The following is a 23,765-nucleotide window of genomic DNA, read 5'->3' on the forward strand; positions in this document are numbered from 1 at the left end:
AGCAGAGGAGAGCAGAGCAGAGCAGAGCAGAGGAGAACAGAGCAGAGCAGAGAGCAGAGCAGAGGAGAGCAGAGCATCACAGAGCAGAGCAGAGCAGAACAGAGCAGAGCAGAGCAGAGAGCAGAGCAGAGGAGAGCAGAGCAGAGCATTGCAGAACAGAGCAGAGGAGAGAGGAGAGCAGAGCAGAGCAGAGCATTGCAGAACAGAGCAGAGGAGATAGCAGAGCAGAGGAGAGCAGAGGAGAGCAGAGCAGAGCAGAGGAGAGCATTGCAGAGCATCGCAGAGCAGAGCAGAGAGCAGAGCAGAGCAGAGGAGAGCATCGCAGAGCATTGCAGAGCAGAGCAGAGGAGAGCAGAGCATCGCAGAGCAGAGCAGAGAGCAGAGCAGAGAGCAGAGCAGAGCAGAGGAGAGCAGAGCAGAGAACAGAGCAGAGCAGAGGAGAGCAGAGCAGAGGAGAGCAGAGCAGAGCAGAGCAGAGGAAAGCAGAGCAGAGGAGAGCAGAGCAGAGGAGAGCAGAACAGAGCAGAGGAAAGCAGAGCAGAGGAGAGCAGAGGAAAGCAGAGCAGAGCAGAGGAGAGGAGAGCATCGCAGAGCAGAGCAGAGCAGAGCAGAGCAGAGGAGAGCAGAGCATCGTAGAGCAGAGCAGAGAGCAGAGCAGAGAGCAGAGCAGAGCAGAGCAGAGGAGAGCAGAGCAGAGGAGAGCAGACCAGAGCAGAGGAAAGCAGAGCAGAGGAGAGCAGAGCAGAGGAGAGCAGACCAGAGCAGAGGAGAGCAGAGCAGAGCAGACCAGAGCAGAGCAGAGAGCAGAGCAGAGCAGAGGAGAGCAGAGCAGAGGAGAGAGCAGAGCAGAGCAGAGAGCAGAGGAGAGCAGAGGAGAGCAGAGCAGAGCAGAGGAGAGCAGAGCAGAGCAGAGGAGAGCAGAGCAGAGGAGAGGAGAGCAGAGCAGAGCAGAGGAGAGCAGAGCAGAGGAGAGCAGAGCAGAGCAGAGAGCAGAGCATAGCATAGCAGAGCATAGCAGAGCAGAGCAGAGCGGAGCAGAGAGCAGAGCAGCGGAGAGCAGTGCAGAGCAGAGAGCAGAGCAGAGCAGAGTGCAGAGCAGAGCAGAGCAGAGCAGAGCGGAGCAGAGAGCAGAGCAGAGCAGAGTGCAGAGCAGAGCAGAGCGGAGCAGAGAGCGGAGCAGAGCAGAGGAGAGCAGAACAGAGCAGAGGAGAGAAGAGAAGAGAAGAGCAGAGCAGAGCAGAGCAGAGGAGAGCAGAACAGAGCAGAGGAGAGCAGAACAGAGCAGAGGAGATAGCAGAGCAGAGGAGAGCAGAGCAGAGCATTGCAGAACAGAGCAGAGGAGAGAGGAGAGCAGAGCAGAGCAGAGCATTGCAGAACAGAGCAGAGGAGATAGCAGAGCAGAGGAGAGCAGAGCAGAGGAGAGCAGAGCAGAGCAGAGGAGAGCAGAACAGAGCAGAGCAGAGAGCAGAGCAGAGCAGAGGAGAGCATCGCAGAGCATCGCAGAGCAGAGCAGAGGAGAGCAGAGCATCGCAGAGCAGAGCAGAGAGCAGAGCAGAGCAGAGGAGAGCAGAGCAGAGCAGAGAACAGAGCAGAGCAGAGGAGAGCAGAGCAGAGGAGAGCAGAGCAGAGCAGAGCAGAGGAAAGCAGAGCAGAGGAGAGCAGAGCAGAAGAGAGCAGAGGAAAGCAGAGCAGAGCAGAGGAGAGGAGAGCATCGCAGAGTATCGCAGAGCAGAGCAGAGGAGAGCAGAGCATCGCAGAGCAGAGCAGAGAGCAGAGCAGAGCAGAGCAGAGGAGAGCAGAGCAGAGAGCAGAGCAGAGCAGAGGAAAGCAGAGCAGAGGAGAGCAGAGGAAAGCAGAGCAGAGCAGAGGAGAGGAGAGCATCGCAGAGTATCGCAGAGCAGAGCAGAGGAGAGCAGAGCATCGCAGAGCAGAGCAGAGAGCAGAGCAGAGCAGAGCAGAGGAGAGCAGAGCAGAGAGCAGAGCAGAGCAGAGGAGAGCAGAGCAGAGGAGAGCAGACCAGAGCAGAGGAAAGCAGAGCAGAGGAGAGCAGAGCAGAGGAGAGCAGACCAGAGCAGAGGAGAGCAGAGCAGACCAGAGCAGAGCAGAGAGCAGAGCAGAGCAGAGGAGAGCAGAGCAGAGGAGAGAGCAGAGCAGAGCAGAGAGCAGAGCAGAGGAGAGCAGAGCAGAGCAGAGGAGAGCAGAGCAGAGCAGAGGAGAGCAGAGCAGAGGAGAGGAGAGCAGAGCAGAGCAGAGCAGAGGAGAGCAGAGCAGAGCAGAGGAGAGCAGAGCAGAGGAGAGAGCAGAGCAGAGAGCAGAGCAGAGCAGAGGAGAGCAGAGCAGAGCAGAGGAGAGCAGAGCAGAGGAGAGCAGAGCAGAGCAGAGCAGAGGAGAGCAGAGCAGAGCAGAGCAGAGAGCAGAACAGAGCAGAGGAGAGAAGAGAAGAGAAGAGCAGAGCAGAGCAGAGGAGAGCAGAGCAGAGGAGAGGAGAGCAGAGCAGAGCAGAGGAGAGCAGAGCAGAGCAGAGGAGAGCAGAGCAGAGGAGAGAGCAGAGCAGAGAGCAGAGCAGAGCAGAGGAGAGCAGAGCAGAGCAGAGGAGAGCAGAGCAGAGGAGAGCAGAGCGGAGCAGAGCAGAGGAGAGCAGAGCAGAGCAGAGCAGAGAGCAGAACAGAGCAGAGGAGAGCAGAGCAGAGGAGAGCAGAGCAGAGCAGAGAGCAGAGCATAGCATAGCAGAGCATAGCAGAGCAGAGCAGAGCGGAGCAGAGAGCAGAGCAGCGGAGAGCAGTGCAGAGCAGAGAGCAGAGCAGAGCAGAGCAGAGTGCAGAGCAGAGCAGAGCAGAGCAGAGCGGAGCAGAGAGCAGAGCAGAGCAGAGTGCAGAGCAGAGCAGAGCGGAGCAGAGAGCGGAGCAGAGCAGAGGAGAGCAGAACAGAGCAGAGGAGAGAAGAGAAGAGAAGAGCAGAGCAGAGCAGAGCAGAGGAGAGCAGAACAGAGCAGAGGAGAGCAGAACAGAGCAGAGGAGATAGCAGAGCAGAGGAGAGCAGAGCAGAGCATTGCAGAACAGAGCAGAGGAGAGAGGAGAGCAGAGCAGAGCAGAGCATTGCAGAACAGAGCAGAGGAGATAGCAGAGCAGAGGAGAGCAGAGCAGAGGAGAGCAGAGCAGAGCAGAGGAGAGCAGAACAGAGCAGAGCAGAGAGCAGAGCAGAGCAGAGGAGAGCATCGCAGAGCATCGCAGAGCAGAGCAGAGGAGAGCAGAGCATCGCAGAGCAGAGCAGAGAGCAGAGCAGAGCAGAGGAGAGCAGAGCAGAGCAGAGAACAGAGCAGAGCAGAGGAGAGCAGAGCAGAGGAGAGCAGAGCAGAGCAGAGCAGAGGAAAGCAGAGCAGAGGAGAGCAGAGCAGAAGAGAGCAGAGGAAAGCAGAGCAGAGCAGAGGAGAGGAGAGCATCGCAGAGTATCGCAGAGCAGAGCAGAGGAGAGCAGAGCATCGCAGAGCAGAGCAGAGAGCAGAGCAGAGGAGAGCAGAGCAGAGAGCATAGCAGAGCAGAGGAAAGCAGAGCAGAGGAGAGCAGAGGAAAGCAGAGCAGAGCAGAGGAGAGGAGAGCATCGCAGAGTATCGCAGAGCAGAGCAGAGGAGAGCAGAGCATCGCAGAGCAGAGCAGAGAGCAGAGCAGAGCAGAGCAGAGGAGAGCAGAGCAGAGAGCAGAGCAGAGCAGAGGAGAGCAGAGCAGAGGAGAGCAGACCAGAGCAGAGGAAAGCAGAGCAGAGGAGAGCAGAGCAGAGGAGAGCAGACCAGAGCAGAGGAGAGCAGAGCAGACCAGAGCAGAGCAGAGAGCAGAGCAGAGCAGAGGAGAGCAGAGCAGAGGAGAGAGCAGAGCAGAGCAGAGAGCAGAGCAGAGGAGAGCAGAGCAGAGCAGAGGAGAGCAGAGCAGAGCAGAGGAGAGCAGAGCAGAGGAGAGGAGAGCAGAGCAGAGCAGAGCAGAGGAGAGCAGAGCAGAGCAGAGGAGAGCAGAGCAGAGGAGAGAGCAGAGCAGAGAGCAGAGCAGAGCAGAGGAGAGCAGAGCAGAGCAGAGGAGAGCAGAGCAGAGGAGAGCAGAGCGGAGCAGAGCAGAGGAGAGCAGAGCAGAGCAGAGCAGAGAGCAGAACAGAGCAGAGGAGAGAAGAGAAGAGAAGAGCAGAGCAGAGCAGAGGAGAGCAGAACAGAGCAGAGGAGAGCAGAGCAGAGAGCAGAGGAGAGCAGAGCAGAGAGCAGAGCAGAGCAGAGGAGAGCAGAGCAGAGCAGAGGAGAGCAGAGCAGAGAGCAGAGCAGAGCAGAGCAGAGGAGAGCAGAGCAGAGAGCAGAGCAGAGCAGAGGAGAGCAGAGCAGAGGAGAGCAGACCAGAGCAGAGGAGAGCAGAGCAGAGGAGAGCAGAGCAGAGGAGAGCAGACCAGAGCAGAGGAGAGCAGAGCAGAGAGCAGAGCAGAGCAGAGGAGAGCAGAGCAGAGGAGAGCAGACCAGAGCAGAGGAAAGCAGAGCAGAGGAGAGCAGAGCAGAGGAGAGCAGACCAGAGCAGAGGAGAGGAGAGCAGAGCAGAGAGCAGAGCAGAGCAGAGGAGAGCAGAGCAGAGGAGAGCAGACCAGAGCAGAGGAAAGCAGAGCAGAGGAGAGCAGAGCAGAGGAGAGCAGACCAGAGCAGAGGAGAGCAGAGCAGAGCAGACCAGAGCAGAGCAGAGAGGAGAGCAGAGCAGAGGAGAGAGCAGAGCAGAGCAGAGCAGAGCAGAGCAGAGAGCAGAGCAGAGCAGAGGAGAGCAGAGCAGAGCAGAGGAGAGCAGAGCAGTGCAGAGGAGAGCAGAGCAGAGGAGAGGAGAGCAGAGCAGAGCAGAGCAGAGGAGAGCAGAGCAGAGCAGAGGAGAGCAGAGCAGAGGAGAGAGCAGAGCAGAGAGCAGAGCAGAGCAGAGGAGAGCAGAGCAGAGCAGAGGAGAGCAGAGCAGAGGAGAGCAGAGCGGAGCAGAGCAGAGGAGAGCAGAGCAGAGCAGAGCAGAGAGCAGAACAGAGCAGAGGAGAGAAGAGAAGAGAAGAGCAGAGCAGAGCAGAGGAGAGCAGAACAGAGCAGAGGAGAGCAGAGCAGAGAGCAGAGGAGAGCAGAGCAGAGAGCAGAGGAGAGCAGAGCAGAGAGCAGAGCAGAGCAGAGGAGAGCAGAGCAGAGCAGAGGAGAGCAGAGCAGAGAGCAGAGCAGAGCAGAGGAGAGCAGAGCAGAGAGCAGAGCAGAGCAGAGGAGAGCAGAGCAGAGGAGAGCAGACCAGAGCAGAGGAGAGCAGAGCAGAGGAGAGCAGAGCAGAGGAGAGCAGACCAGAGCGGAGGAGAGCAGAGCAGAGGAGAGCAGAGCAGAGGAGAGCAGACCAGAGCAGAGGAGAGCAGAGCAGAGAGCAGAGCAGAGCAGAGGAGAGCAGAGCAGAGGAGAGCAGACCAGAGCAGAGGAAAGCAGAGCAGAGGAGAGCAGAGCAGAGGAGAGCAGAGCAGAGGAGAGCAGACCAGAGCAGAGGAGAGCAGAGCAGAGAGCAGAGCAGAGCAGAGGAGAGCAGAGCAGAGGAGAGCAGACCAGATCAGAGGAAAGCAGAGCAGAGGAGAGCAGAGCAGAGGAGAGCAGACCAGAGCAGAGGAGAGCAGAGCAGAGCAGACCAGAGCAGAGCAGAGAGCAGAGCAGAGCAGAGGAGAGCAGAGCAGAGGAGAGAGCAGAGCAGAGCAGAGCAGAGCAGAGCAGAGAGCAGAGCAGAGCAGAGGAGAGCAGAGCAGAGCAGAGGAGAGCAGAGGAGAGCAGAGCAGAGCAGAGGAGAGCAGAGCAGAGGAGAGCAGAGCAGAGGAGAGCAGAACAGAGCAGAGCAGAGCAGAGGAGAGCAGAGGAGAGCAGAGCAGAGCAGAGCAGAGCAGAGAGCAGAGCATAGCAGAGCAGAGCGGAGCAGAGAGCAGAGCAGCGGAGAGCAGAGCAGAGCAGAGAGCAGAGCAGAGCAGAGCAGAGTGCAGAGCAGAGCAGAGCAGAGCAGAGCAGAGAGCAGAGCAGAGCAGAGTGCAGAGCAGAGCAGAGCGGAGCAGAGAGCAGAGCAGAGCAGAGTGCAGAGCAGAGCAGAGCGGAGCAGAGAGCGGAGCAGAGCAGAGGAGAGCAGAGCAGAGCAGAGCAGAGAGCAGAACAGAGCAGAGGAGAGAAGAGCAGAGCAGAGCAGAGCAGAGCAGAGCAGAGCAGAGCAGAGCAGAGCAGAGCAGAGCAGAGCAGAGCAGAGCAGAGCAGAGCAGAGCTCTTGCTTCTGTCGCATGAGAATCTCAATTTGGAGAATCCAGGCACATAACCAAGTGGCTGAGTTCCTGATTGGCCTATTATGCAGCACAGTCAGTTCTGTGATTGTTTCAATGTTTTCTAAGGAGCATTGTTTATGTTCATCTGCCCCTTTCCCCCTACTCTCAATGCTGGCTTCTTGGTTTTTATGAATTCCTCTGGGACCTCCTTTCCAAAGAACTCAGTCCCTGTTAGGTGGCTCCTACCCTCTCATACCTGACCAGGTGCAGTTAGCACAGGTGATTCACCATTCAGTCACACCTGCACACTCATCAGGTACACACTCATCAGGTGCACACTCATCAGGTGCACACTCATCAGGTGCCTGCATTTTATTTTATTTTATTTTTTTAATTTTATTTTAGACAGCAGTTATCCTGGGTGTTTCACTACTACAAAATAAAAGTCCCTCCCCTCCATTCCCCCCTGTCTTTCTCCCCACTCTCCCACTTACCTCCTCCCCTTCTCCCCTCTCTTTGCCATGGGGACAGAGCTCATGCCTATGCAAGCGCTCTATCGTGAAGGACGTGAAGAATGCATCTAGCTCACCTCTTTTCTAGCTTTCAAAGACCATTTTCCTACCACCCTTTCAGCCCCCTCCAGTGGGCACCATTTAGCTCTTGGCTCCCTCTCTAGATCTCACCTCCCACCTGGCACCAGCAGCAAAGGCACTTTCTTGGTGTGTGTTCTGCCTGCGTCCCACTTCTGGACTCCATTTTCATCTTGGCTAAGGCCCAGGCAAATGTAACATCTTCGTATGATGACTACTTATTTGTTTACACTAAATAGTAGCTTGGTAATTTGGCCTCAGGTTGACGGGGCATCTCTTCTGGTTTTGCCTGTTCTCCTACATGGAGCACGGTGAGTTGAAAGGTTACTGGAGGTTGGCTGCTCCCTACTTTCCATATTGTCGTGCCTGCAACATGCTGGGTTACCTGGAATGGCACAGAGACTAGGTGTCTGAACACCCTCCTTGAATGTCGTGTACTGACAGGTTCTTGAGGTAACAGTGTTCCAACAGCCTGGGATGGTCAAAGCCTCTTGAAGCGAAGCTCAGGAGTCACACACCAACCATTGCATTGATTACATTCAAAAGCAAGCCCACAACACCGCCTCAGACTTAAGAGATGGGAGAAAGACTCTACTTGTTAAAGAGGTTAGGCTAGAAGGCCTCTAGAGAGCAGAGTCTGGTCCCAGGCACGACCTAAGCGTCACCATCTGTCTGGGTTTGACTACGGGAGAGAAGTGGGGAAAAGAAGGTGGCAGTCAGTTCGTATCGACTGTCCATACAGCTAAGGACTTATCTGAGGACTTAGGATTATAGCAGGTGCTTAGTGGATGTTTACGAACCCTGTTGTTGTGTTCACGAGATGATTCTGCACGTACTGATTCTGCTTGATGTAACTGCTGCCTGTGTCGTTTACACAGCTGAATGTTTGGAGAGGTTCTGTAGTGGATTTTTCTTCCTCTGTGTGTTTCAAGGCATTCGGTATGTTCTATGTGAACCATAGAAAAATCTCACATCGAGTATAGGCAATCACGGTACATGAACTTTTCTTCCTTGCACATGGTAGCATGACAAGAAAGTTTAAGAAAAAGAAAAAATTTTAAAAATGGTGCTAGGATTTGGGGAGTACCTGGGCAGTTGAAAGGAAGGCAGGCAAACAGCTGACCGGAAACTCAAGGACTGTATTGTGGTGAATGATAAAGTCACACCCACAGCCTGTTATTTACGTAACAGTGAAAATATCAAAGGAACTTAAAGCTAATTATAATTGCCTTAGTCTATTTGGGCTGCTACAAAATGTCATAGATTGGGAACTTGCAAACAACACCTGTCTATTGGGAAGTCCAAGATCAAGGCATTGGTAAATTTGATGTGTGGGAGAGCCTGCTTATCAAACATGGCATCTCTCGTGGCATATTTTCACAGCCAGCTCTCTCAAGGTCCCTTTCGTAAGGGCACCGATTACACCTCTGAAGTCTCTGTCATCATGACTTGCTCAACTCCCATAGGTGCTGCCTCCTAATATCACCATGCGGGGGTTAAGATTTCAACATGGGGGTCTAGGGGTGGGGTTTGGAGTAAGTATTCAAGCAACAGCAGCAGCTGTAAGGGAGAAAGGCCACTAAGTGTGTATGCTGAGCAATACTGCCCTGCCGGTAGAACCGTATGTGTTGATTGGAGGGCGAACAAAAGGAGCTCTACACTAAAAAGAATACATGTAAGTGAAACTCAGCATCTGAGAGAGAAAGGTCATTGCATGAACTTTCCCTATGGATACACAGATGTCTCCTCTCTCCAGAGAGGGCACCCACAACAGAACAAAGTACTCTTCCCTCAAAATCCAAAGCCTTATGTATAGAGATGGGTGAGAGGTCGCTGAATGGAGCTTGGGTGACCGCAAAGCACCCGTACCACCAGAAAGTCAAACCATGGCATGAGTGGTAACTTCCCTATGGTCTCCTCTTCGGTTAATACTCCAGGCTCAGTACTCTAGCATTTTTCTGAGATCATAGAGCCATGTGCAACTGGGGCAGAATTGCCCAGAGCTGACTGAGAGTGTAGGAGGAAGTGGCTAGAATACCAGGTAAAGGTCTAGCGACCCTCCATATCCCTCCTTCTATGAGGGACTCTCAACAGTCAACAGGCCTGGCCCTGAGGATCTCATTCAGAGGTCACAGCTGTTGTGTGAACAGTGAGGGCTGTGCACAGTGCTCAATGGCATCCAAAAACAAGGAAAAATCAGCGCTGACTTGGATGCCCAAACAGAGGAAAATCACAAGGAATCTTAGTAGCAGGATCACAAGACATCTCAACAGCTTATCTAAAAGACTAGTAACAATATATTATAAATATTTTAAACTCTATGACCATAAACACACAGCTGCAGTCTGTTGGGAAAGCTGTGATTGTGGAAGGAGTAGAGACTTGAATATCCCTGTCTTGCTCTGATGGTGTGTTGTCCTGAGTCATGTTAGGAAAATGGGATTTTTCTAACACCAGCATCCGAAGTCAGTAGCCTCGTACCTGAAGAAGTGAACTGGTAGTTCCCACTGACAGTTCATTGCATCGCTGACATGTTGATGGAGGGTTTGTGTTTGCAGCCTTCCTCCTGACTCCCCTGGGGTTTCTGTCAGGAGGGTTCCCCACTCTTTCCAAACTCTGAGTTGATAGAAGCCCAGGGGATTATTTGTCCTTGAGTTGATCATATCTGTCAAGCTCTCCTGCTTTGTCTGATGATGTCAGGGTGCTCCCTGCTCCCTCAGAGCTCCGCAGATCACTTCCCATAGAGGCTTCCTCACCTTCCTGCTCTTGTCAGGGCAGCGATGACAATATCCCCTCCCCCGAGATGGAAAGGCCTCTCTTTCTGCTGCACAGCTTTTCTCCTTCCCATGGCTCCGTCTGTTGATTCCTCTGCTGTGGTTGGTGTTGTGGTGGTTCTGTGACTAGATCTAGTTGTGCTTTGGTGTGTCCTTGTGGTGCTCCTCCGTATGCTTGTTAGGCCTTTGGAGGGCTGGGAGTGGAGAATGCCCTGCTACAGAGTCACCAGCCCAGAGTATCCTGACCTCCCTCCTTGAATGGCAAGGACAGGTGAACTGCAGAGGAGATCTACTCTGTGAGTGGCAGATCGACTAATTTTTCAAAGGATTATGCTAGAAGTTGAAATCTTTCCTTCCTGACTCTGGGGTGCTGTGACGGGCTTTCTCTGCATCCCGGTTCTATGTTTTAATTCTTAACATCTGTTGAGAAATCTTAAGCATTCAATTCAACCAAACCAGCTTCCTAACGCAGTTCCATTGCTTTCTAGACCATATCCATCCTTTCCACTAGAATTGAACCCCTCCGAGTAACTAGACAATATCTTGAATTTTGGAAACCGGGTCACTTCCTGTGTGGCCCCTTGAGGTTTTATCCACCTTTGTCTCAGAAGCCAGCTTTAATTGGCTTTGCCTTCTTTGCTTCCAGAACTGCAGTTCCCATGTCAGAAGGGCAGTGGTCACCTGCTTTTCCGCGGGGTGCTGCGGTCGCCACGGAAACAGGCCTGTTCGGTACTGCAAAAGGTGCCATTCGAACCACCACAGTAACGAGGTGGGGGCCACCGCAGAGACTCACCTCTACCAGACATCTCCGCCCCCCATCAACACCCGGGAGTGTGGGGCGGAGGAGCTGGTCTGCGCTGTGGAGGCAGTGATCAGGTAACTATGGCTGCCCCTGTGTGGCTTTGAACTGGGCTTGCGCATACAGAGTGGAGCAGATCCACCCATTTCTCACGCCCTGTGCAGTCCGCCATGATGATGTTTTAATAAAACGTATGAGTTCAATAAATACTTTGATTGGATGAATATCATATGCAAGGCCTTGTGCTGGGTACTTGGGAAACACAAATGCCCTTTGGTTACCCAAGCAGGGACTAAAGAAAGGAAACTTGTAATTGCAATAGGCTCTGGTGAGCACAGGGTAGCAGTGGGCAGAGGAAGCCAGTGCTAGGGTGGTGGGGTGTTAGGGTGGTGAAGCAGAGGCTGGAGCATGGCAGTGTTAGCCAGGAGGAGGGCTACAGAGCCCATGTGCATACTTACCTGACTGTCAGTATAAAAGGGCAGGGAGCCAGGGAGCAGCAGAGCCGAGGTGAACTTTAAAGAGGAGGGATTGAGACAGCCCGTCTACCAGAAGAAAGCAGTGTTTCACACCACAGCCTCTAGATGTGTTCTTTTCAGAGATTTCCCAAAGCCACAAGATCATTAAAAATTAAATAATACCTACATATACAGTTCTTAAGGAGACTTTGTCTTTTCTCTTTCTCTCATACCGATGACAAACTGTAATACAATTATGATGATTACTAAGTGGCACACAGAAAACAAAGATCAAAATGCAGCCGTGCAGTTCTGTGCATTCCCCAGTTGTTCTCAATGTGTGTTTTATTTATATGACCACGATTATAGTGAGTCTGTGGTTCTGAGCTAATATTCGGTCTGCTCTCTCCATGTTGGGCTGAAGTTTTGTTTTTACCACTTCCGAGTCCATATGCAAAACCCACAGAGTGGGCCTGGGAGATGGCTCAGTGGGTAAGAGCATTTGCTATGCAAGCATGGAGACCTGAGTCTGACCCCGGAACACACTGTAAAAAGACTGGGCATGACCACTTATCTGTAATGAGGTCTGGGGAACTGAGACAGGCAAATCCCGACATTGTGGGGCCTGTCTGCCTAAGCCTGGTGGGTTTCCAGTCCAATGACTTATGCTCACAAAATAGCATAAGTCAGAGAGCAATGGGACACCCAGTGTCCTTCTCTGGCCTTTGCAGGTGCACACACAAGTGTACACACCCATATCCCCAACTCACATGTATATACGACACACCATAACACACACACACAGACACATATACACATACATATACACACACATACATAGACACACACACAGTAATAATTTGTTTTTCTCAGCCATTGTAGATTTATATGGCTTTAATTTTTTAATATTTTAGAAACAACTTTCTGATATTTTGTGCACAGGGCTCTTCCTATATAGTCTCAGAGGTGGGTTAGCTGGTGAAGGGGTTTACATATTTTCACAATGTGTTACCAAACTGCTTTTGAAAGCGTGAGTATCAGTTTACAGTGCCAACAGTGCATGTGAAGCCACTTGCTTTGGCTGAGCCCTTGCCAACATTAATTGTTCTTACTTTTTATTTGCTACTTGCCTAGCAAGCTGGGAGAGGAGCCACTCCCTTGCTTCCAGGGTCTTGAACACTTGCTACCCACTCTTCTTCCAACTGGGTGCAAATGACCAGTCTTGCCTTGTGAGGGGTGGTCACATCCACCTGCTTGGGATTGATCGGAGGAAGGAGACTCTTGGCTTATCTTTGAGATGGGGAAATAGGAAGAAAACGAAACTAGGGTTTCTGGGTAAATGACTGGGACTTAGAGGAGGGTAACCACAATGCTCAAGCGCTCGCAGGGCGATCGATCCTTCCAAATGGGCTGCGATCCAGGATGCGTTTTTTGGTTTTTGTTTTGTTTTCCCTCTTCTCCTCTTGGGCAGCTTGTTGAAGGAAGCGGAGTTCCACGCAGAGCAGAGGGAGCACGAGTTGAACCGCCGGCGGCAGCTGGGCCTCTCTTCCTCCCACCACTCCCTGGACAACACTGACTTTGATAACAAAGACGATGACAAACACGACCAGAGGCTGCTCAGTCAGTTCGGGATATGGTTCTTAGTAAGGAAAAGCCACCAGCCGCCCTCCGCCTTCCTCCTCCTCACTTCTACATTGTATCTATCTGATGAGCAGGGAACTGCCCCTGCTCTTTTGAAAGGAGACAGGGAATAGTGGAGACTTAACTCTGGAACCGGGCGGGTGTGGGTGGGGGATACCCTGGGGTAGCAGCTCCCCTCAACTCTGGGTGGCTTGTTGTTTTGTCCAAGAATGCCTTTAGAAAGTTACAATGTCCCTATTTGTCCCCAGAATACTGGGAACTTTCGTTCTTAATTATAAAGAAATTTACAACCAATTTTTGGTACACGTATCATTTTATCACTTATTAAAGATGAAGGAAGCTAATGTCACTGAGATGCCTATGCCTGTTTGTTTTTATGTAAACAATTAAATATTGGCAGAATAAGTGACACTTCAGGAGGCAGAAAGTCTTTAAGGTTTTTTTTCAGGGTGAATCAATATTTTGATTTTATAATTGTCAGTGCTCACCCCCTCCCCCTATTTGATTTTTAACAAACAAGCAGGCAGCGAGAGCCACAGTGCCAAGGCCTTGCCTCAAGTGATGCTCGCTCGCCTCCCTCCCAAGATGCAATGGGAGAGTCGCTAGTGCAGGCTGTCTCGTACTAAATTTAAGGCACGGGAGATTTGTGTCTTATCATTTGTGTACATGAGGAATTTTTGTCTAGTTAAGGGGGTCTCTGGTATACGTATATACCTATATATACATACAGAAACAGTAGTCGGGTTACTGGGGAGTGAGTGGTTCCACTGATTTGAGTCGACTGTACTGTTCACCAAGTGGACAAACACTGCAGAGACCCAGCTGAATGAGCCACTTCTGCAGAGATGCAGGCTGTTTTTTCTTTCTTGCCTGCTGGAGACAAAGATTATGTCTCCATAGTGATCTCTCTCTTCTAGGCTTGCACACAGTTTCTTGAGGGGAAAAAAAAAAGACTACCAAATTGGGAATTAATTGTTGGTTCCACATGTCTTGCTTCCAAGGACTTATTATACAGGAACACAGTGACTCCTATTGTTGGAAACTCTTTGGAGGCAGGGACAATGCTTTAATTAATTAGCCAATTAGTTAATTAATTTTGTATCTTTTTGGACCCTGCCAAGTGCTCAAGTAAACCATTGTTTCAGAATGGGTAAAATATTGTTTAAAAATTACTTCTGACATGGTGAGCTGGGAGGAGCACTCGGGTATCAGAATTATTACTGCTGCAAAATTTTTACCTGAATCGGATCTTTTGAGGACTGAAATGTGTGAGGATTTTTAAAATTGAAGATATTAAGGAAACATCACTTTATCGACTTAATCTTTTCGAAAATAATTTTTCTAGTTCAGGTTACGTAATGGAGTTACCATAGGGAAACAATGCTTATTAGATGCTTAGGGCCGTTGCTGTGGCAATCCACCCATGGCTTTAGAGAAGACTGTAGTTCTGGATAGATGGTAACCGTTTGTAACATTATTGGTTTGGAATGCCTCGTCTGGAGCCCCTCTCCTTTTTCCTCTTTAAATATGCTTGTCATAACGTTGTAAAGCTGGGCAGAACCTGAACCAGGTCTGTTCTGTTACCCCAGGTGAGCCTCTGCACACCCAGCGAGAACACGCCCACGGAGAGCCTGGCCCGGCTGGTAGCCATGGTATTTCAATGGTTTCACTCCACGGCGTACATGATGGATGATGAGGTCGGAAGCTTGGTGGAAAAGCTGAAGCCACAGTTTGTCACCAAGTGGTTGAAGACAGTATGTGATGTCCGATTTGATGTCATGGTCATGTGCCTTCTTCCCAAACCCATGGAATTTGCCAGGGTAAGTGGAGGTCACCTATCTGGACCTTGCTGTGGGAGAGGGATTGGGGGTAACGCCACCTTTGACGACCCCCCTCTCTGTGTCAAAAGCCAAAGACAGTTCACTTAGATGTGGTGGCATACACTTGTAATCCCAGAATTTAGGAGGCGGAGGCAGGAGGATTGCTATGGGGTCCATGGTAGTTTAGACTATACACTGAGTATCAGGCCAGTCGGGATTACTGTGCAATCAAAAAAAATGAAAAATCCAAATCCAAACAAACAAAAACCAAGGGTGGTTAGTGCGATATCCTCACCTTTGGTGATGTGCCGTTTTGGCTTTGGTTTGGAATAGGGAAGAATGGCATGATGGGAGGGAGTATAAGGTGTCTATGGTAACTTAAGTATGCGTGTACCCTTAGGGTTGCTTGTTTTTATTAAGAAAGAAAAGAAATTGTTTCTATGTGGTTTGGGGGCTCACTTCTTTCCTGGCTTGGAGCCAATGAGGGGCATTCTGATGGCTTCATGTGCACTTCTACATTATGGCAGAGTGGCAAGGACTCAACGATCGCTTCCTACTAAAAGCAATGAATCTTTGCTTGGGCTCGCACATGCCCAGTGGGTCTCTAAAAGCAGGGTACAGCCTGGCATCTGTAGGCTTACTTCCTGCAGGTCTTCTTTGGGTCAGATCCTTCTTGGTCAACTGCCTATAAGTGGGTCGTTACAGTTACTCAGGCCCCTGCGAGGCAAGGACACTAAGATAAATGCCACTCGAAGGTAGTTTTACAAGGGCTCAACCACCCATGTTTAAGGTGTCCTGTTTTCAGACCTTTGTCATGCCTTCTTGAAGTCTTCAGTAATGACTTCCCACCTTCCAAGAACACCCAGGCTTTGCAGGAGATCACCCTTCGAGAAGACAGACCGCCCACCCCCTCAGTCAGGACAGGCATCTCACGGGGAACAGATCACCCCACTTCCAGCACCACAGGTCTGTTGGATACACAACCTGTGAGCCAGTGGGAGTCCTGATTGACTCCCTACCCCTCCTTCGGAGTAAATTTCTCAACACAGAATATTCTGTGTGGGCAGAACCGAGATAACATCCAACTAGACAACAGTTTGATGGAGACTTCTCCATTGTGCAGACCTCACACTCTCTTCCCCATGTAATTTCCAAGTTTGCCAGTGTTAGGGAAGAGAGGCCCCACCTTCTTTGTCTTCACAGTGAGGTCATCCTGAATACCAAATTCCTTTCTTGTTTTGAACCATTCCCAGTATTCTGGAAGAGAGGCTTCACCCTTTTTGTCTTCCCAGTGAGCTCATCCTGAATACCAAATTCCTTTCTTGTCTTCAACCATTCCTTTGGGATGAGGGGCCAGACCTGCTTTGGAATCCCTGTTCACTCTGGCTACCCTAAATCAGCTTCCCATTAAAGACCCCAGTAATGGTTGAAGTCCGCACTGTGCTGTTTAAAATGGTTCCTAGAATGGCCAGAGTCCCCTGTCCATGTGTTGGAGGACAGATTTCTCTATGCCTCTCTTCAGGCTACCTAGTGGATCACTACCTATAGGTGCTTAGCTGGGAAGACCCTGGATTTCTTCATTACAAATATCATTTGTGCCTAACTCAGAAAGGTGGAGGCTCAGAATTGGGTTTTGGCAGTAGAACATGGTATTGTCCCACCAAAGTATTTTCTAGGCTTTATCTTTATTTGCATTTTTTTCTTTCAAAAAGACCTTGAGGTAATTTTCAGTTTAAGACTGGTCTGATAGGAGACCATCTGCAGGAAAAGCTGTGACTGCAGGATTCAGAGACTGAGCAGTTATGGCGAGAGTCGATGGTCCTCTCTTCTTTGGTGCCACCTACTGACGCCTGCCTAAAATTGCGTCTTTACATGATGGGCATTTTCGAGTTGCTGGAACTCTGCCTGTGCATGCTTCCTGTTATTTCTCTTAGAGTGGTAGAAGACTGTTCTGATGTGATTCTGAGAGGTAAGAACTTCCCCTTTCCCAAAACGGGTCCTACAAGAAAGCTAACAGTAGATTAATTAGAAGAGAAGTTTTATTGATGAGAATAATGGAAGACGACTGATTACTCTCGGAACAGTTAGAGATTTAAGGTTTCCATACCAAATTCAACATGGCTTTGACCTTTGTGTGTGTGTGTGTGTGTGTGTGTGTGTGTGTGTGTGAGAGAGAGAGAGAGAGAGAGAGAGAGAGAGAGAGAGAGAGAAAGAGAGGGTTTCCCTGTATTTATTTTATTTTATTTTATTTTCATTTTCTTTGTTTGACTTACTTAATTTATTTGTTTTTTTTAAGATTTATTTATTTATTATATACAAGTGCACTGCAGCTGTCTTCAGATACACCAGAAGAGGGCGTCAGATCCCATTACAGATGGTTGTGAGCCACCATGTGGTTGCTGGGAATTGAACTCAGGACCTCTGGAAGAGTAGCCAGTGCCCTTAACCGCTGAGCCACCTCTCCAGCCCGGCTTTGGCTTTTTGAAGCTAAGAACAAAATGTGATTTTTCTCTACGCTGGATGAGTTCTCCAGAGTTTCTCTGGATACTCTCTTTGGAGGGGGTAAACAGAGATGCATTTTCAAATTCCTCTGCTTTAGGCACATATGAAAAGTTCAGACACACTTTGGTGGGGTTTTTTGTTTGTTTGTTTGTTTGTTTTCCCAAACATTTTTACATTAAAACAGTTTCTTAGCAATTTGAAATTTGAGTGTCTCCCGTTGCTATTTCCTATAAACTCTGTATGTATGATCTTGACCAAGATGCCAGGAGGTCTGCATGCAGAGCTGCTTCGATCAGAAGGGGACAGAGTGAGCCTGAGAAAACAGAGCAGAGATCCATGATTGGCTAGATTGCAGACCTTGTTTCTGAGGCTAAGGAGGCCTGGAGTGGACATTTCTCGACATTAGCAAAATGAAGATGTTAGCGACACAGTGACTCTGGTTTCCCATACAAATCAAGAATGTCCTAGGTATTTGGTGAATTACCTGAGGGACTTGAACTGCTGTGGTTGAGTCCTTTGAAGCTTAAGTCATCCAGCTTCAGTTTGCAAGCTTTGGGGACAATATACCCAGCACTAAAGATAAGTCCGTTATTTGTCTATTGTGTGGTGGGGAGGGATGTACGTGCACTGGCATGTGTGTGGAAGTCAGAGGATAACCCGTTGTAGTTTATTCTCTCCTTTCTTTTACTATGTTGGTCTGGGAGATGGAATTCAGGTCATTAGACATGACAGCAGACACCTTTTCCTCCTGAGTCATCTCGTCTGCCCAAGACGACCCAATCTTAATAAGAATCTAGACAATTGAATTTAGTTCTCTGTTGACGCTAGGCCAGGAGGGTGGGAGAACATTTAGACACAGATCACAGAAGGCTAAGTGCTGAGAGTTCCTGCCAAACAAACCTGAATATTTAAGATCAAATCACAAGAACACAGGAAAAGCCACATGTGGCCATGTGTGACACCTGAAATCTCAGTACTGGCTGTGGACAGGGGAGACAGGAGATGTCCGGGGTTCTCTGGCTAACATCCTTGTACCTGTTTCAGTTAGAGTCTAAGGAGTAAGGTAGAGAAGGGAAAGGTGCCTGATGTCTTCTTCTGGAATGCACACCATATAGTCCTGCACAAGCCATACACTTACACACTCTACACAAAGGAAAAGTTAGAAACAGTAACAGAATTGTCAAAGTGAAAGTCACAACTTGCACTAAAGAGTGGGGGGTTAGGGGTTGATTGACCTGAAGACGTGCTAAGGAGATGAGCAGAGTAAGGGTCCCTCAGTGAGATAACTCACTTATCCTCCCCAGAGCCCTCTCCCAACGCAACTGCTTATTGATCCTCTACTAAAAAAAAAAAAAGATAAAAAAGATTCCACATTTTATGGAACAAGGTAAAGACTTGGAAACTCTCAACTCTTTATTAAGTTTATTCTAGTAAGTAGAATATAGAATGTAAGCGTATGTTTTAGTAAGTGCACTTAATGCTTTACGTCTCTTCTAGCCCACCACTCATCAGAGGTAGTGGAAAGGAAAGGTTAATAGGGCAAAAAAATAGAGGATGTGGACCTGTTTAGAAATAGTTCATTGGGGCAATTCCAATCTGCGTTGTCAGGACATCAGCAGTTCAGTTCACAGGAATCAGCAGCGGTAACTCAATCCACTTGCAAACACCATCCGTGAACCAGCCACAAACACTTCAGTCCACAAGAAACCGCGAGGCTCTGCCGATCGGCCTGAGTTGGAGGAAGCAGCACGCAGCTGCTGGAGCACCGCCAGAAGTTCTGTGGTGCGTTTCTCTCCACAAAGTCACAACAAGTGACGATCAGCAGAGAAGACAAGGCGAACCAAAGCCACCACGTTGCCTGAGAACACCAGCGTCAGTAAAGCCGGATGAAGACCAGCAGGGGTGGCAAGGCGAACCAATGCCACGCGGCATTGTCCACCGTAGGTTGGGTTAGAGTCACACCCTTCCCAACATCACATGCTCGCTCGAGCATCCGCTCTAGCACAAGCCCTTTTCCCAGGCAGCTTCCAGAGAAGCATCACGTTTCTGTTCTCAGCAAAGCATCCTCCCACGTGTCTGTGTCTGCTTCATCAGAAACATCCTCTCATCAGACAGTTTCCAGAAAACTGTCTGGGTCTCCAAAGAAACCAGAGATTTCCACTTTAATAGAATGTTCAATATTACGCTTAAAACAACTTAAACTTTTAAATCAATAAACTCTCTTAATTAGTTTTTTTTAAAAAGATGATTCTTTTTCTTTCTTTCTGGTGTTGAGGATTGAACCCAGGGGGTCATGCATACAAGGCAAGGGCTCCATCACTGAATGATACCCCTTGACCCCTCCAAATGCATCCTTTTTTTATTCATGGGTTTAACTACATTAGAACATCTTTTGTTTTTTTTTAAAATGGCTGTGGCAGAATATGAGGGGTAGAGAAAAATGGCAGTACAGGGTGGCAGGAGGAAGTGCGTCCCTCTGTGGACAGGGGCAGCTGCATGCTAACCCAGCTTTAGAAAGAGTAATTTCCGTCATTGCTCATCACTGTAGGACTAGAACTTCAGACTTACAACTCACACAGGCTCTGGAAGTCCATTGCAGAATAGTTCAAATTCAGTTCATGATCAATATCTGTACTTTCCTGTAACTGTGTTTTCTTTCTTTCTTTTTTTTTTTCTGGAGAGCTTAGTGTAAAGTTCTCCACATGGCCAGCAAGCACTTTTAAAAGTATTTGACATGCTCAGTCATTACGGAAATGCAGATTCAAACCTCTTTAAGATTTGGTGCTGATGGCACGTGCCCTTAATTTCAACACTCGAGGCAGGTGGATCTGAGTTCAAGGCCAGCCTGGTCTACAGAGCATGTTCCAGGACAGCCAGAGCTGTACAGAGAAACCTTGCCTCTAACCTACAATCCTCTTACCTGCCCCCCTTCAGCTCACACTAGTCAGAATGGCCATCATCAGGAATATCTGTGACAACAAATGCCATGGATGTGGGGGATGGGAGCCCTTGTGTTCTGTTGGTGGGAGTGGATGTCAGTGCAGCCTCTGTGGAATTCCGTCTGGAGATTTCTCAAAAGCTGGAAATAGATTTACTACATGACCCAGCTGCGTCACTGTGGGGCGTTTCCGGAAAGGACTCGATGTCTTCCCACAGAGATACTCCTATGCTCACGGATGGGTTGTAATGGTGACTTTGATACCCATACATCTGTGACTCAGCCTCGTAGTAGACCTATTTCCTTCTAAGAAGTCCTTGACTAGAACTGTAAGGAGTATGACTTGTTCTTTTGCCCTTGTCAGGTTGGCGGATACTGGGACAAGTCCTGTAGCACGGTGACTCAGTTAAAGGAAGGGCTCAACAGGATCCTCTGCCTGATCCCTTACAATGTCATCAGCCAGTCTGTGTGGGAGTGCATTATGCCTGAGTGGCTGGAAGCCATCCGGACAGAAGTCCCTGATAACCAGTTAAAGGAATTCAGGGAAGTATTAAGGTGGGTAAGTAGTTTAATGAAGCCCCCAGTTGTAGCAGTTGTAGCGATATCTAACATTCACGGGTACTGGGCACTGCTAAGCACCTTATATTATTATCTTGATGCTAACCATTCCGTGGAGCAAGGCGAAGCATTGAGGTGAGACACTGCCAGAGACTGTGCTAAGACGGTTGGAATCTAGTCAGAAAAGGACTTGTTCTTGTGGAATAATAAATGTATTTCATTCCCTCAGTTTATTTTCAAGTGTGGGTGATGGGGTACGTTGGGAGAGTATAACAAGAAATGCCATTAGGTGCTGGGGTAGTTCCATTAAGCCTCAGCTGGGGATGAATGTTAACGTTATCACAACCTCACTCAAGTGCCCGGTGAGAACACAAGGTAACAGATCTAAAGGCCTCGGTTCTCTGAGGTTATAGTTAGAAACACTTTGGCGTCACCGGTAGCCTTTGGTGTGTGCCCATCGGTCACTTACTTTTATTGCTCTGTTTTCCAGCAAAATGTTTGACATAGAGCTGTGCCCTCTGCCATTTTCAATGGAAGAGATGTTCGGCTTTATTAGCTGTCGGTTTACAGGATATCCCTCCACCGTGCAGGAGCAAGCGCTACTCTGGCTTCATGTAAGTGCACGATGCCATTTTGACCCGTCTGCTAGTCCCTGATCTTCAGGTACCTAGGAGAAGGGGGAGGAGTTTTTGCAGAGACTCCCAAACCTTTGTGTTTATGAAAGTTTGCTGCAGACTAATGTCACATGTGGGGAGATAAGTGGTTAAATTTCGGATACATGTAGGTGTAGGTGGTGAATAAATATAATTGTATTTGGCAACGTCACCAAATTCATTGGGCCTTTGGGCCTCGCGTTTGGCTGGTGTCCTGGGTTCAGAGTAATCACTTGGGAAGAGTGAGACTTAGTTACGGACAGAATGGTTCACACAGTCTCCTCCGCCCAGGATGGCTTTCTCTTGTGTCGCTCTCAGTGAGCACAAGCTTGCCTCACAAATGATCTCCCCTCAAGTTTAATGTAGCTCTCAGTCCCTCAGATCCTCAGTCCTCCCTGGACCATCCGACAGGCTCTCTTTGTGAATTCTGTCCTTTGTAATAGATTTTCTTTTCTGTCTTCTTTCTTTCTTTCTTTCTTTCTTTCTTTCTTTCTTTCTTTCTTTCTTTCTTTCTCTTTGCTTTGTTTTTTGTTTTGTTTTGTTTTGTTCTGGTTTGGTTTGGTTTAGTTTTCCTTCTGCTTACAAACCCCTCAAATTCAGGAACCACATCCTATTTTTAACTTTACAGCCCTCCCCATTCTTTCCCCCTAGCATTCGGACACACATTTTATCTAGTGACTGCTTAGCTAAAAAAAAAATGTGAAATTGAATCCCTACCACAAGATTTAGACCATTTCATAAAATGAGGGCAAATTTAATGTTTGATTACGATTACAGATACTTCTCTTTTTTTGTTTGTTTTTTATGGTACTGGGGGTTGAACTTAGGGCCTTCTGCATTGCTGCCATAGAAGGAATCAACGAGTGGACAAGATAGGGCTCAAACCTCACTCGTGATAATTAGCTGTGGAAACACTTGCAAATCTCGAGTAGGCCACTTGATAACTACTAGGTTAGAAACATGTCTTTTCTCAATCTTCCTTCCTTCGAGCCACTGGCAGGGGGAGGAATGGTACCAATAATCAAACCCAGTGAAAGTGGTGATTGTTTGTGGAAAGCCCTGACGGAAGTTCTCAGAGGAGCGGAGGGTGGGTTTATTCTGTTTGAAGAAAAGAAGCAAGGACCTCCTCGGGAAAGTTCATGGCAGATGAGGTGTATCTGCCCCACAAGGACATGAGCAAGACAGAGAGCAAGACAGCATGCAGCATCCAGTCAGAGGGGGGTGGGCTGGGGCGAGTGCCACAGATGCTGTTAGTCGAGGGAAACAGTTCAGTGCGGGTACGAAGAGGAGGGCAGACGTCAAGGGAGACAGCGGAAAGAACACAGCTCAGTGGGCAGTGGGGAGAAGAAAATGGAAATTTCAAAGGTAACTGATTTCCTTGGTGTGAATAATTGAAAACGGCTGTGCTCATATGCGTATGAAAAATGTCCCTACTTTCGTGACATAACTGCCATGGCATTAGAGAAAATATTAGATATGGTTTTCTGAGTTTGAAAATTTACGTATTTTTTGGGGGGATGTTATGTGCTTTTCCCTCAGGTACTTTCGGAGTTAGATATCACGGTTCCACTCCAGCTCTTGATAAGTATGTTTTCTGATGGTGTTAATTCTGTCAAAGAATTGGCAAATCAAAGAAAATCAAGAGCCAATGAACTGGCAGGGAACCTCGCATCTCGAAGGGTAATTATTACCATAACAGTTCTCATTCTAATTGTTAAGGCTTGGGAAACCTCTGCCAGCTCGGCTGGCCTTAGAAGGAGCATCATTAGAAATCTCTTTGGAAAGATTGTATCATGTTCCATTTCATTAATCTTTTAATTACATTAAATAAGAAAGCATTTGCTAAAGACAGACTTGATGTAGCCTTTAATCAGTAAGTTGCTGTTCTCTTTTCTTCTTCTTTTTTTTTTAAATTTAATTTGCCCTCGCTTACCATTGAGAGAACAAGAGAGCAGTTCATTATATTCTTCTGGGTGCAGGGTGTCCTCCTGGAAGCCAGGGGATTCTTTTCTAGCTCCTGTGAGATCCTTCACTTTGAAGGGGGAGTGGGGTGACTTGCTTTTCTTTTTGCTCTCCTGTTTCGGGAAGACACGGTCAGTTGGTGGAGACTTTAGGTGATAGAGAGTCTGTGAATCAGCCGAGGTCTTTTTGTTGCATCTTTGAGGGTAAGAAGGTGTGTACGATTGGTTGGTGGGCTTTTGTGCCCATGGAGGACCTGAAGGAGTTTCTGTAGGTGGAGGGATGTTCTCAGACCAGGCAGTTCATGAGAGATAAATGACCTCAGTGCTCTGCACAACAGGCCTGTCCCCAGGACATTCCCACAGCCATTCCACTGACATCTGGGGCTCAGAAACCCTAACGAGCCCACGGTATCATAGTCTGTATAGTTCGTTTCAGTTCTTTTTTTTAAAGAGGGATCTTTGCTTGACTGTCTGATAGGAACCAGGGGCCCACCTTGTTTCCTTCTTTTCGCAACTCAAAGGTTGTATAACAAGCTTAGGCCGTATGGCAGCTTATTCTGTGCAGTGTTCACAGTGAACAATATCACGGAGCTGTAAGAACCCCTTATTCCTCGTTTTTACAATTGCTCAACCTTAGATCCAGGAAAGTGGCGCTATTGATACCTATTCTGATTTATAAGGGGGTGATCTTTCTTACCTGGGACTGAATAATATTTGTGATGCTTTTTGGTTACTAGAAGGGTCCGTAGGAGATAAAATAGCAGTTGAGCCTGATACACAGACATGCCAGATAGGGTTCCACCGCAGAATTTATCA

At 48.8% G+C, this 23,765-nt stretch overlaps 1 protein-coding gene across 18 annotated transcripts in view; it reads left to right on the forward strand.

Moving 5' to 3' along the window:
• The window catches only part of Unc79 (unc-79 subunit of NALCN channel complex), a 246,811-nt gene that overhangs the window by 107,605 nt on the left and 115,441 nt on the right, over nucleotides 1–23,765 (forward strand). For all 18 annotated transcript variants that reach the window (XM_087553452.1, XM_087553459.1, XM_087553463.1 and 15 more), the window contains 6 exon segments: nucleotides 10,269–10,498; nucleotides 12,348–12,519; nucleotides 14,107–14,337; nucleotides 20,142–20,332; nucleotides 20,826–20,949; nucleotides 22,528–22,668. In XM_087553452.1, coding sequence (XP_087409578.1) covers nucleotides 10,269–10,498; nucleotides 12,348–12,519; nucleotides 14,107–14,337; nucleotides 20,142–20,332; nucleotides 20,826–20,949; nucleotides 22,528–22,668 — 1,089 coding nt within the window.

This window comes from Rattus norvegicus, chromosome 6 (genome assembly GCF_021556685.1).
Source record: "Rattus norvegicus strain SHRSP/BbbUtx chromosome 6, alternate assembly SHRSP_T2T, whole genome shotgun sequence".
Taxonomy (NCBI): domain Eukaryota; kingdom Metazoa; phylum Chordata; class Mammalia; order Rodentia; family Muridae; genus Rattus; species Rattus norvegicus.